This window comes from Botrytis deweyae (assembly GCF_014898535.1).
Source record: "Botrytis deweyae strain B1 chromosome Unknown BDEW_014, whole genome shotgun sequence".
Taxonomy (NCBI): domain Eukaryota; kingdom Fungi; phylum Ascomycota; class Leotiomycetes; order Helotiales; family Sclerotiniaceae; genus Botrytis; species Botrytis deweyae.
This window is the reverse complement of record NW_024066221.1, coordinates 999,629-1,012,868: the sequence shown is the minus strand read 5'-3', so window position 1 is coordinate 1,012,868 and position 13,240 is coordinate 999,629. Positions and strand designations below refer to the sequence as shown.

The 13,240-nt window shown below is 41.8% G+C and overlaps 3 protein-coding genes across 3 annotated transcripts; 1 reads left to right on the top strand and 2 right to left on the bottom strand.

The window, feature by feature from the left end:
- Window positions 1–618: 618 nt before the first annotated feature.
- EAE98_006709 (uncharacterized protein) lies at window positions 619–1,365 on the top strand (the record flags this gene model as incomplete). The annotated part of the gene is made up of 2 exons (XM_038954332.1): window positions 619–890; window positions 948–1,365. The coding sequence occupies 2 exons, from the start codon at window positions 619–621 to the stop codon at window positions 1,363–1,365; spliced, it is 690 nt and encodes a 229-aa protein (XP_038809577.1).
- Window positions 1,366–3,457: 2,092 nt separating this feature from the next.
- Window positions 3,458–4,702, bottom strand: EAE98_006708 (uncharacterized protein; the record flags this gene model as incomplete). Its single annotated transcript, XM_038954331.1, has 4 exons — window positions 3,458–3,675; window positions 3,725–3,895; window positions 3,955–4,316; window positions 4,365–4,702. The coding sequence occupies 4 exons, from the start codon at window positions 4,700–4,702 to the stop codon at window positions 3,458–3,460; spliced, it is 1,089 nt and encodes a 362-aa protein (XP_038809576.1).
- A 2,607-nt stretch (window positions 4,703–7,309) lies between these two features.
- EAE98_006707 (uncharacterized protein) lies at window positions 7,310–12,654 on the bottom strand (the record flags this gene model as incomplete). The annotated part of the gene is made up of 2 exons (XM_038954330.1): window positions 7,310–7,418; window positions 7,499–12,654. 2 exons carry the CDS (start codon window positions 12,652–12,654, stop codon window positions 7,310–7,312), a joined length of 5,265 nt encoding a protein of 1,754 aa, XP_038809575.1.
- Between the last annotated feature and the right edge of the window lie 586 nt (window positions 12,655–13,240).

The following is a 13,240-nucleotide window of genomic DNA, read 5'->3' as shown; positions in this document are numbered from 1 at the left end:
GGGTACTTCCTGGGATGCAGGACTTCTTCACCATCTACATCTGTATTGCAGACCTCCTTCCAAGGGCAATGCCCATCTCCAACATCTAGATTGCAGCCGTCTCTCCACATGCGCATTGTGGCTCTTCTTCTTCAGCATCTACATCTACATTACAGCCCTTCTTCTAAGGTTGTATTGCGGCACTTAATGTAGGCATTGCTATGGCAAATTCTGGAGCCGTCAGCATTTTATGCAGCCTATAATCCGTCCCCTTCCCAGGACTTTATGTAGGCTATAATTCGTCTCCTTCCTAGGACTACACACCGACGAATACTTCACAAGTTCTTCCTGCACAGTACATTTCAACTATATACATGTTTTCTGCAGTTATAGGGATGTCAAGCTTTGCGATGGCGGGCCTCAAGACCGTCATGCTGATAGCAGGTTTCCGTTTCAATTGAGAGAAGAATTTCCCTACTTCAAAGAGAACTTTCTTAGTCTCTGTAAAAGTGCTGGAATACCTCGCTATCTAAATCTAAAAGAAACTGCCAATCCCAACTACTATCAACAAAGCCCTTCCACCAGTCAAGGCAGAGAGCACAGCCGCCCGGCATGCTAGTTTAAAAGCATGGCAGGAGCATGATCGAGAATGGTATTGCACAGCTTGCCATCGAATACAACACTCATGAAAAGGGTCATGTTATTATCGTAGGTTGCACGACCGCGGCAGAAATGTGGAAGAAATTGTGTGCTCATTACAAGGAATCAGGGTTCTCTACTAAAGCTAACGCTATTAATGCTTTTATCTCCATTGACTATACAGACCCTACTACAGTGGAGGAGTCCAAGATCGCGTTCAATAACACTGTTACTGGTTTGGATAAGTTGAGTTTACCACTTCATAGAGAATGGTACGCTTTGCACTATATCAGTCCTTTACAGTCATACTAACCACAATAGACTCAAAGTCAGCGCTCGAAATTGACCAACAAATCTATACCTCCAACCCTGGTTTCTTTCAAAGCCGACATTGCTGACGAGAGCAGAAATCAAGCCAAGACATCATCAACTACAGGCTCTGCACTTACGGCACATAATATAAAGAGCAAGAAGAAGGACAGAGTTCTTTGTAAGGGGTGTAATAAATGGGCGTTTCATACAGAGTCGGGTTACTTGGAAGTTTTTCCGAAGCTTAAGGAGAAATTCTTCAAGAGAAAGTCGGCTATAACTACCAACCTATCCGATCAAAGCGATAGCGATAGCGACAGCGACAATTCGGCTCATCTCAGCGAGCTTTCCAATAACAAGAGAGCATATATGATGTCTGGGATGTGTTTCTATCCAGCGGCAAACTCACAGCTGAGTTCGGCAATGACTTGTTCCTAATTTTGGAAAGTGCACCAAATATCTTGCCATACTGACGGCTTTTCACACAGCAAAGCTTACCGCTATGAACAAAGTATATCAGAGGAGCTTATTGATGTATCGCTCTGTTGGATACCGCGAATGACGAAAGTCAAGGTGGAGTACCGAGGAATCAACCGGCTCAGCGTCGAACATAGAGCGAATGTGGAGGACATACAGAGGACGCAATACGATAGCGTCATACTTAAAGATGGTTCAGAAGACATACCATGCAGCTGGTTCGTTTGGTGTCGCATTTAAGGACAGTCAAGGAGATACATCGGGAACGAATATGACAAGTGTTAAATACGAGAAGAATTCCAGAGTGGCAGTTCGTTTGTTACCGAAATAAAGATGATCGTAGGGGGTTATTGGAGGACCAATTCATTGAGTGCCGCACATAAAGGGAATGAGACGAGGTACCGCAAGAACAGTTATTTTAGCATCGCGAGAAGGATAGGAGAGACATGCCAAGAAGCTAATACGTGCAGTTCAGGACAAAAGAAAAATCAGGGGGGCCTACCGAGGAGCCAATGTGTGTGCAATCATGCAACACACAAAGAGAACCGGCTGGGTGTACAGAAGAACTAATGCCTTGAGTGCAGTACATGAAGAGATTCGGAAACAGAAAAGGAATATTTACCGAGCAGTACAATTAGGAATAATTTGAGATTCAAAAGGATACGAACCGAGCTCCGCATTTAAGGAAAATATCATGAACATACCGAGGAAGCAATTCGTGGGGCGCTATCTATTTGAAGGATTAGATTGGACATCGAAGAGAGGTAACAAGAACTGGATTCTTCAAATACCGCAGATGAGGCAATCGAGAACACAAAGAAATTTTATAACAAGGGATGCAATTGGGTGGGGTTGATGATACAATGGTATGCAAGCCGAGCTGGAGCATGGAGCAAACTCTAGGATCGAAGCGTGTTATCGTACACATCGAGATGGTGAGAGAGGCAGATCAACGGACCGATTGATCATCTCGAGTATATGGGGGGAAATCGGAGAGCCAGATCAAGGGGAATACATTAATCAAAAGCGCGGTTTCTTCGCTCGTGAAACTAAAAGTTGTCCTTTAAATGTCGCAACCAAGTCTTTGGAGAGTTTTCATCAATCTATTTGCCTTTACAACTATCTCAATGAAGAGAGTCTTGCTATTCGTTGCCCTGCAGTCGATTTCAATTTTGCCAATACCACATTCTGAATATCTTAGGATTTCGTGCAGGCTGCTCATGAAATGTGCATCTGCCACGGCATATGAGAAGAATACCAGAGAGGTAGGTCAAGGAACCGATTGATCATTCACAAAATGCGGACAGGGACGGAGAGGCATATCGAGAAGCGGAGCAATCGACCTCTCAATACAGAGACCAGAGACTGATTGATCTACTACTGCATATGAAGAGGGTCGGAAATGCAGGGCAACAAACGAGTGAATTAGCTACCGCGTACGGAAAGGATCAGAGACGTTGGTGAAGAATCTGATTGATCGGAAAATACTCAAATCTCTTTAAATTTAACTTAAACTATATGTGGAAATAACGACCCACATATTATAGAAGTAGCTTATAGATTCGCTTATACTCAGGGGGACTTGTAATGAGTAAAGCGAGGTTGTGGGAAGATCAAGTGATTCCAGGGGATCGACATATAACATACCCGGTGGATTCACAGATATGTACCAAGTCAAGAAGAGTAAGTAAAATTAATTTGGGTGTCAGATCCGGGGTACTTAAACAAGTTTTGTAGCCGAGACGACGCAGTCGGTCGGTACGATGGTAAACGTCATTTACAAGATCTTTAATCTGCGAGTGGATAATGTGAAGTAGATAACGGTAGCTTAGGGTCGGAATATTCAATGCTCAAGTAGATGACAAGACCAAAATCACCTATCCCGTTGCTATGCTTCGACAGAATGGATTCGAGAGAACGAAGTTGAAACAATCCGATTCAGATCTATGACACGTGAGCTTAAGGGTTGACATATAAACTCAGGTCAACTCATAAGCGTATAATCTATCATTCATTTCTATTCATTACATTATTAATACACAAAATCTTAGACCTAAGCATCGATATGCTTCTCATTAACCAAGACATATCTATATCTTGCTTTACCATCCTCCATATCAACAATAGCTTGGTTAGCATCCTTCATTGGGATATTGTTGTTCCATGTCTTAACACCCTTCTCAGCGAAGAGTGCCAACATATCCTTAATCTCATGTGGGGGACCAATGAGCGAAGCACCGATGGAAAGCTTCTTAAGGATGAGGGAGAACACTAATTTGTGTTAACAATGATTTTTGAAACCAAAGGAACAATAACTTACTGTTGAATCCAGGAATAGTATCTTCAGGAGCACCGACTTGGATGAATTTACCCTGATATCTGAGAAGGGTAAGGTAGCTTTGAAGTGGGAGTTTTGGTGAGGAAACAGTGCTGACGATAAGGTCGAGAGAATTTCCGTATTTTGTGGCCCAATCTGGTTCTTCATCGGTAGCTATACATTCAAAAGTCAGTAAAACTCTCCACTGCAACTCATGAAGTTAAAACACTTACCAATGAATCTAGTAGCACCCATCTTGAATGCATCTTCCTTCTTGGCCGAGGTTCTAGAGATTGCGGTGATTTCATCACAACCTAAAGCTTTTGCACTCATGATACCGAAATGTCCAAGACCACCAATTCCAACAATTGCGACCTTTTTTCCTGGTCCAGCACCATTTTGGGCAAGTGGTGAGAAAGCTGTGATACCACCACAAAGCATAGGAGCCGCAATATCAGATGGGATTGAATCCGGAATCTTAATTACGAAATCACCACTTCCACGCCAGTAATCAGCATAACCTCCGTAAGATTTGCTTCCGTCAGCCCATTTGCTGTTATAAGTAGCGGTCATGTGAGCGCAGTATTGTTGTTGACTGAGGTATATTAGTATTATCCGTCAATATGATGAGTAAAGGACCTACCCATCAGCACAAGCTTCACAATCACCCTTTTGGTTCATACAAGAACCACTTTGGGCACCAACACCAACACGATCTCCAAGCTTGATATCCTTCACCTTGGATCCAACTCTAACAGCCTTTCCAACAATTTCGTGGCCGACACAAACTGGGTAATCAGATGCACCCCATCCGGATCTCAAAGTGTGAATATCAGAACCGCAAATACCACAGTGAGTGATTTTGATATCGACATCTGTCTCTTCGAAAGGCTTAGGTTCAAACTCTTGCCAAACCATCTTGCCATTGGCGGCTTCAGAGTCGAGGCCCAACCATCCCTGGAACTTGTAATCGGTTGACATTTTGAGGAGAGATTTAATTTTTGATATTTCGAAATTAATGGTATAATTTTTGTCTTGAACGAAAAAAAGATTTGAAAGACAAAATTTGGACCATGGATTTTATATCTACTCCCTTCATTGTGAAAATGTCATCGTTTGCCTCCATACTCGGAATTACAAATCTGGGTGGAGTCATGATAGGTAGATAGATAAGAAAAGATTGGGCCCTGATTCGGAAATGTTGAAGTTTTAGGTATTGCGCTTGAGCCGTCGATAATGGTCAAGGATATGGGATGAAAAGTCTGATGCTGGAAAAGGATGGAATTGGCTGGAACTATGTTGATGATCTAAATTTGTAGTCAAGGCATTCGTTTCGTTATTCGGCACTTCAGGGGGAGAATAAAACTGTTCACCCTTCTCTTTCTCATCACACATGAGAGCAAAGGTTCAATGAACTCGCTCTTGTCCATAAATATTACGGATAGTGAAGGTTTTCTTTTCCCACTTCCGTCAAGTATTGTTCTTCAAGTCTAAAGCTGCTTTCCTCTATTAGAAGCGTCTGTGTACGCCTGCTTACTGAGGTACAAGAAATCCGTAGTAAAACAGGTCCAAGAGGGTCAAAATAGAAAGCCGCTCTATGCTTTACTACAATATCTTAATATTAGCTCCATTGAATACTAGGATCTAGATTTTGGTTATTGACCATGTGCTTTGTAAAGCCGATGGTTTCGCTTTGTCTTGAATCTTTTGTGGAATACGTAATGTTTCGGCCGATGATGTCTCATGATGTATGATGAATGCATTTAACAAGGAAGATTGGTGGGTCCGAAACTCTACACTCCATCTGTATGGTTCGTATTTTAGACCGTTGAAGCTTTCTTAGCTGCTCGCCCCTGTCAGCATCTTAAGCCCGATCCGCTAAGGTTTAGTGTATCCGATCCGACTGACCCCTGAAAGGTTTTTACTTTAGAAAATTTTTGTAATTGACAACTCGACAGCAACATACGATGTAGACTGTACGGTGTACTTGGTAGGATCTCTAGTTGGCCAATATCCCCCACTATGAGGGTTTTCCATGTATGCTAGGCAGATATTGAGGATCTCTGGAGTTTACGGGGTTTACATTCTCAAAATCCGGTAAACTGAGAGGCCGGATAAGAAAACTCGATAAGATCCGGTAATTGATGTCGGTTACCTCGATGCTTTCCCGTCGGCAATTTACTCCACAGTCACATTTCTGGGTTGACAACACGACAACACGTTGAAAGCATGACTATGCTTTTGCGAGGGAAAGGTTGATTTACTATCAGTTTTCAATTGAGGTTGATGAACATCAACCAAATGTACTCCTCTATTGTACAAAAAAGCCCTCAGCTCTCATCATGAACTATCTGACTGACTATTACTACTCATCAAGCTCATGTTGAACGCCGCATGTATATCGCTTGTGGAGTTGCACAGGAAGTCGTCAAACATATTCCAATTCTCCTGGACATTTACCAACTTGATCTCCTCATTGGGATCGGATAATTAACCAAAAGGCGGGACTTTCTACAGTAAGTGCCAACTGCTATCAGCCGAAACATATTTTCAAATTAAAACTCACTATTTATAATCCTAGATTTTCATATTATTATTAATATAATATAACTTTTTATATTTATTGATTTATTTTCAATTAAAATTTAATAAAAATAAAAATAATCATTTTTTTTATTGTATTATATAAATTAAAAACTCGAGTATTTTTAAAATGATTAGATTTACTAATAAAATAAGCGAAAATCAAACAACTTTTTTAATAATTTAATTCATTATAATATGAATTTCTAAAAATATTAAAATATCAAAGATATTGATCATTATCATAAAAACTTTATAAAAATAAATTTTGAAACAATTCGATTTATAAATCATAAAGATTTTTTTTTGAAAAAATATAGCAAAATATCGATTTTTAGTATGAAAATGAATTTCGCCTGATAATAGTTGACTAGTACTGTATATGGTAATCAACATTAAGATTAAATTTAGCTAAATCAAAAAACGTAACGTCAATCTTTGAGACTAATTAAAATTCAAAGGACTGAATGCCAACCTCATCGACCCTTCACTGTCGATGTTAGACATTAAATAGACGATTCCTAGGGAAGGTTCACGGAATCAAATTCCTTTGATCTGAGATTGTTTTCCAGATTTCAGAATCCGATGTCTGAGAAATTACTGGACAAATTTCAAAGCAACTCTTGTCAAGATATTTCACTGCGATATCACAATTTATCTCTCAATCATAACATGTACTGTGTCTGGAGAGTCTCTGTTATACTTGGATTAGACAAAGGTAATGATGAAGAGTTGTATTCAAGGCACACACATCTATCTATGAAGTATTCTACGCAAACGAAAACCCAAAACCCAAAATTTGTCCGCTATGTATCACTCCATCCCTTTCAATGTAATCGCCATAAACGCCATAGCTATGAATTGAACAATGATACACATATTTACATCATGTGCAATAAGAATGAGAATTATGTAGGAGACCCCATCTCAACTCTATCTGCTGATTTTGTCGGCTGTGTTTGAAATTGGTAATAACAGTAATTCCAATTAGTGATTCACACATCTCTAGTGTCCACTGGTGCTGGCGTTGTCACTGGCGGTATTTGGTGCCACCGTCGTGTATTTATTTGCTCTCGCCATCATCTTCGGGAAGTAATTCGCAATCAGTTGCTCACTTTTTTGATATAAATGTTAGCTTCCGTTCATTCTCCTTTCGAAAAATGGATTCAAGTACAAACAAAGGGCAATACTCACGTATAGAAACTATGATCAGAATTATGAGGTCCAACCAGATTATGGGCTAATTCATGAGCAAGTACTATCCACCAATAAGCGCCCGCATCTACTTTTTCCTCTCCACTTTTTGAATCCAGTTTCTTAAGATGTAATTGTTGAAAAAACCTAAAGTTACAAAATATACTTCCTTGGCTATTGAAAGCAATAGTATTCCCGTGATCATCGTAGAAAATATGGATAGCTTTTCTAGGCAAATTATAGATATCTGCGGCTTCATGAAGTAAAGCTGCGAAGCTATTGAGGGGAGAGACATTTGCAGCGAGGAAATCGGTAAGATTGGGACCGTCAGGATTTTGTCTATCATTAGATATGAAGATACGAGTGCCATTAGAAGCATCTGCAAAGTAGGAGAGGTTTTGACCGGAAGTTGAATCGCAATATTCAGCTTGTTCCTTAACCTGATTGGTAGAGGGAGGGGAAAAAAGGTCGGAGGAATCATGAGCTCGAGATGATTGAATGGCATTGAGCAGATTTTGTTTGATGGCGCCGTTGGAAGTAACACTTTCTGTTTGGGGTTTCTGACCGGTAGTCTCAGAGTAAGGGGGTGGTGGAGCATCTACGGACAATGGCGTCGGTGATTTTACTGGTTCGTCATTGCTGCTTTCAAGACCAAAACGTCGTGAAAGATTTGAGAATAATCCTCGACTCTTTTCTTTCTTTGCCTGAGGTGGTGATGGAGAATCGGAACCAAATGCGCCGGGCATAGCAACATGAGAATTTCGACGATTTTCATCTCGTGCAGAAGCGACAGCCTCTTCTTTTTGATCTTCTCGCCATTGGTTTTCTTGCTCCCGAATTTGTTCCTGTTCTGTTTCGAGTTGTCTCTTTCTTTCTTCTTCGGCAATCCGTGCCTCAGCTGCCTTGGCTCTAAGAATTCTCTCCACATTGTAACCACGAGAACGTAATTGCTGTAAGGATAAAGTGAGAAAAGATTCAAACGTAAGATATGACTGTTGTTGTGGGCGAGCTAATAAGTGCTTGCACATAGCCAAACTAATTTGATATGTATCATATGCATTAGTCACCAGCAGTTGTAACCCTTTGTATCGCTCTTGAATACAGGCAGCAGTTCTTTTTTCTGTATTCGACAGATTGTGGCCTTTCAAGGATCGTCGGACTTGTATGCCACTGACAACTTGTACCGTCAAGTTCTTCTCCAGCCATCGACTATCCCGTTTCACATTCTCACGTGGTGATTCATGCAAGAACAATTTTGATCTCTCAAGAATATGTTTACGGAGTTTGACGGAATCTCCTTGATATGGAACAGCCTGACCAACACGAAGATCTTCTTGTACAATGTTACTAAGGTTGGTAGATCCAAGTGCGAGATAAAATTCTTCCAAAGTATCCTCTAGAGGGGCGCAGACCAAATTCTCTTTGAAGAGACGGTAGCTGTTGTAATCATCAACAACAACAATCTGATTAGGTTGCTCCAAATGCCACTGCTTAAGGGGGGCATCCTCGGTTTCTTCCACCTCAAGATCCTGCTGGTCTATAAGACTGGTCGTATTTGATATTTCCTTGGCAGCCGAGATTTCCTTGGATCCGAGAAGAAACTTGGAAACTCTCATCTGCCTGAATAGAGCCGTGTCTCTTCTCAGCATGGGCAGATCAATTGCAAGAGACCTCAGGAGATTCAAGTACTTTTCAGGACTTTGCATGATTCCAAGAAGACGAGCAGGTTCTTGGCAAACCAGAGCAGCGAGTTCTAACTTGGTAGGCTCATTTTTAGACCCACACTTAAGAAGAAATGTATTGGCCTCGGTACCAAAATCAACAAAGTCAAAAATATTACTATATTCTGAAGAACTTCCCAGATAGCATTGTCGAGGTGTAAGATACTTGATCTTATTCGGAGGTTGTGGTTTTTCATTGGAAAGTCCGCTCGTAATTTCTCGATTGTCGGGTATAGGAACGATAGGTGAATCACTCAGTTTAGCACAACTATTGAGACCAACCTCACCGAGTCTACTCGAAAAATATCCAAAGAGTGTGATAGCTTCACGGCGAGATTTTGGAGGACTTTTGATAAGTCGATTGACGCATTCTGTAATTGGGGGATCAACGGCAACACCAAATTTGTTAGCATGGATACGAAGATCTTGTCGCAATATTTCGAAACCAAGAACGGAGCTCTTCTCATTCGTGAAGCATTCATAAGGGGCAACTCTTCGTTTCTCATCGCCTTCGATTGGAAGAATTCCTTTCCTAGTGTGATTGACATCAAAGCTCGCGTAACCATTCATGTGATGGTTTGCAATAAAGTAAACCATAGCTTTGTCTCGGAGGATGAAATCAGTCGACGACATCAGATCAATAAGTTCAGGAACAGAAGGAAAAGATCTCAGCCCAAGCATAGACAAGAAACGACCTTCATTACTGGTGGATCGATAACTAAACAAAGGCCCTGGCCATTGAAGTATTGGCAGTCCCAAGTCCCTGAGTGCGTCTTTAGGCTCAAAGAGTTCACGAACTTTGTACATTCGGGCTGTACCTTGGGACGATTCCTGACCAGGCGGGCCTGCCTCGGCAGGGCAGATTTGTGATTCTTTCAGTCTCTTAAGATCTTCCAATGGAATGTCTTCCTTTACTGAGGCTAAATACTTGATCAAGTCCATGTGGCGACTGTTGTTGGATACCTCGCCTTCTTTGGCTTGTGTGGGAGGTGCAAGAAGTCGACTGAAGATTGTCTCCAGATCTACTGTTTTTCGTACTCCAATAGCTGCAAGGAACTTCTCTTTGACACCCGGACAATTCGTTAGAGTGGGCAAATCTTCAAAAAGCTTTACACTCTCGAAAAACGCCTCGCCGGGTTTTTTCATGCCACACTTGGTTGGAATCACTGTCAAGGTTGACAGTAGTGATGTGACAGTCGCTTTGGAATTGGCACTCATTCCTTCCCACGACTTTGAGATGATGTGAAGAACTTTGGCCGCGAATTGTGGTGTCGTAGTTATGTTTTGTTCCGGGCCATTTCGATCTCTCGATTCTATTAAATAACGCAACCACGGCACAATCTCGAGGGGCTCCCATCCTAGGGCCTGGAGTTCGTTCGGTTGACATTCTCGAGTGAACTCGAAAGGGATTGTCGTTGGAGGAACCGGAGCTTCAGGTGGTATTCTATTAACATTCAGGTAACTCGTGACACTGCCAAGCGCAATAATTCCACCCTGATTTTTATCATCCCCTAGAGTGGCAACAGCAACATCGAACAAAGAGTGGATAGTCTGGGCATCGATGTTTCCAAGGATAGCCTTATGGCCTGCCCACTTGATAAATTGGATTAGTTGTTCCTTGGTAAGTGCCTTTGCCTCAAGCTCTTGCTTGACGTCGCCAATTGTGATTTCAGTGATGAGCTCAAAGTCTTTCAGCTTCTTCACAAATTCAGATTCGACAAGTGCATCTGGAACGACAGGGATCCCCTCCACAAATCCACTCAAATCTTCTGTGGCCAATCGAACCTTCGTCGTTGGAAGAACACTCCTGGTACTATAAACTTCGATCGATGCCTTCTGATACGCTGTCCAAAACGCTTCTTCGATAACTTGGGAAACTTGAGAACTTGGGGTAGAATCTCCAAAGGTAAAAGTTTTTAATATGTGTGCAGCTTCTGGCAAAAACTGCTCAATCTCGCGCTTCGTTACTTTATTTCCATTTCCGTTTGATTGAGTTGCACGTTTAATCTTGTCAGCGAGATCAGACATTTCATTAGCAAATGCTAATCTTGCCATGATACCAGCAACTCGAAGCATTTCCAGATTCCAAGTTCGAACATACCGAGCATTCAAATCAATGGATTCACGCTCTACGGTCGGAATAACAGATGGCGCAGATAGATGCATACCTGCACCAGTGGTTTGATGAGTCGGGAAACCGATGAAAACCCGACCACCAGGTTTCTTTCCCGGAAGAACAGATGCAAAAACGTCAACGTTCTTTGAAACTAGATTATCATGTGCGGATGCTTCGGTCTCATCATAAGAAGATGTTAGGATGGCCAATTTGGTTGTCTTGGGAGGTGGTTTCTTAGTCGCTCGTTCCAGCTCCGCTGCGAAACTTGGCTGAATATAAGTCTTGATCATTGCCGTAGTCACACGTAGAAATACATTGGTTGTTGTCAGAGCTGTCAGATCTTCAAGTAGCACTTCTTGCATAGCCTTTTCCTCTTGCAAGGCTTTTGCTTTTTGTTGAGCCTGGCTATTATTCGAAGTAAGTCTAGAGAAGAAGGAACGGAGAGAGGGTACATCGTTGGAACTCCCGTAGCTATTATCATAAGAGGGTTTAGATGTGGATGGTTTGGCAGGTTTCCAACCCACCACATTCATAAAGGTAGCATCCATTTGTACACTTTCTCTCTCAAGCTTTTGAACTTTCATGAGCCCTTCTTTAGACCTCGTCGTAACATCCCTCGCAATAGGAACATCATAACTTGGTGCTGATTTCTTCTTCAAAGATATAATCTTAAAATCATCGACATATAATTCGATATTTTGTAAAGCCACGAATGTCAGACTTGTTGCCAAGAATTGGGCTATAGAAAGCAAATTAGGCATTGGCGTCGTGTTGTTCCGGTAGTCGAGGACGAAGCTTGTATTGGGATTCGCTTCACTAGGAGGCAATTGTATCTTCTTGGTAAATAAGGAGTTGCCTTTCCAGTAAAATGCCATAGCCTGATCTCCCGAGCTGACGAAAGGGTCTTCGCAATCAGCGAAAACACTATAGAAACCAACACCGAAAGCCCCAATCTTGGTTTCATCTGGATTCCCCTCAGCTATTCTCTTCAACCTCGACCAATCATTGACTCCGAATGCCTGCCCGTTGTTGGTGGCTAATAATCTCTTCAGCGTATGATTGAGAAGGACATGTTTCAATATCTCTGATTGATTTGTGGTATTCGGGGTTGGGACTTGAAAGGAGGGCAATGTCTCGAACTTGATTGTAACTGTCGTCGCCTGCGCATCTGCAGCATTCTGGATTAGTTCTCGTAGAGTTGTCCATTCCCCAGAATATCTAGCTAGAACTTTATCTATCAAAGCTCTCGTATTAACCGTAACGGCCTCTTCATCGTCACCATCATTCAGCGCAGCTGCTCGTAGTTTTGTAAAGTCCATGGCGATCATGTGTGTTCTTGATCTCGCAGAGTGTCGATTTGCCTCCCCTCGACGGCTCGATAGAATGGGGGGGGTGTATCAGACAATCAAACAAGCTAGAAGATTATCTTTTGTGAACCATGCTTTAATATGAATGACAGCGTTCTGTATGTATGATGTATGCCTATGAGAAGTAGTATCTATAGTAAGGAGTTATGATGAATGGGCGGTTGTTTGCTACCAGCGTCGGGAAGGCTAGAAGGAAGGCTGAGACACACTATCTTACTCTAGCGGGTTCCAGAACATGTAAAGTCTAATGAATTTAAGGATTAAATAATTGCTCGGGAGTTAATGAATGAATAACCGAAAGATGACGCTTGAAATGCAAAATATCAAATTATTTGGGTATTGTTCAAGAAGAAATGGAATAATTCAAAATTCTATCAAAAGCGCGGTGGGTTAAAGAGCAAGAATAGATAAGGTTGCCTGCAGAAAGGCATCTAGTTCCGCAGAATAAGGCTACCAAGTAAGGCTGCAGAAGTTGGTAGGCTATGCTTGATGAAAGACGCCGACCTACCTACGTAGGTACTGAATGATACTGAATGCG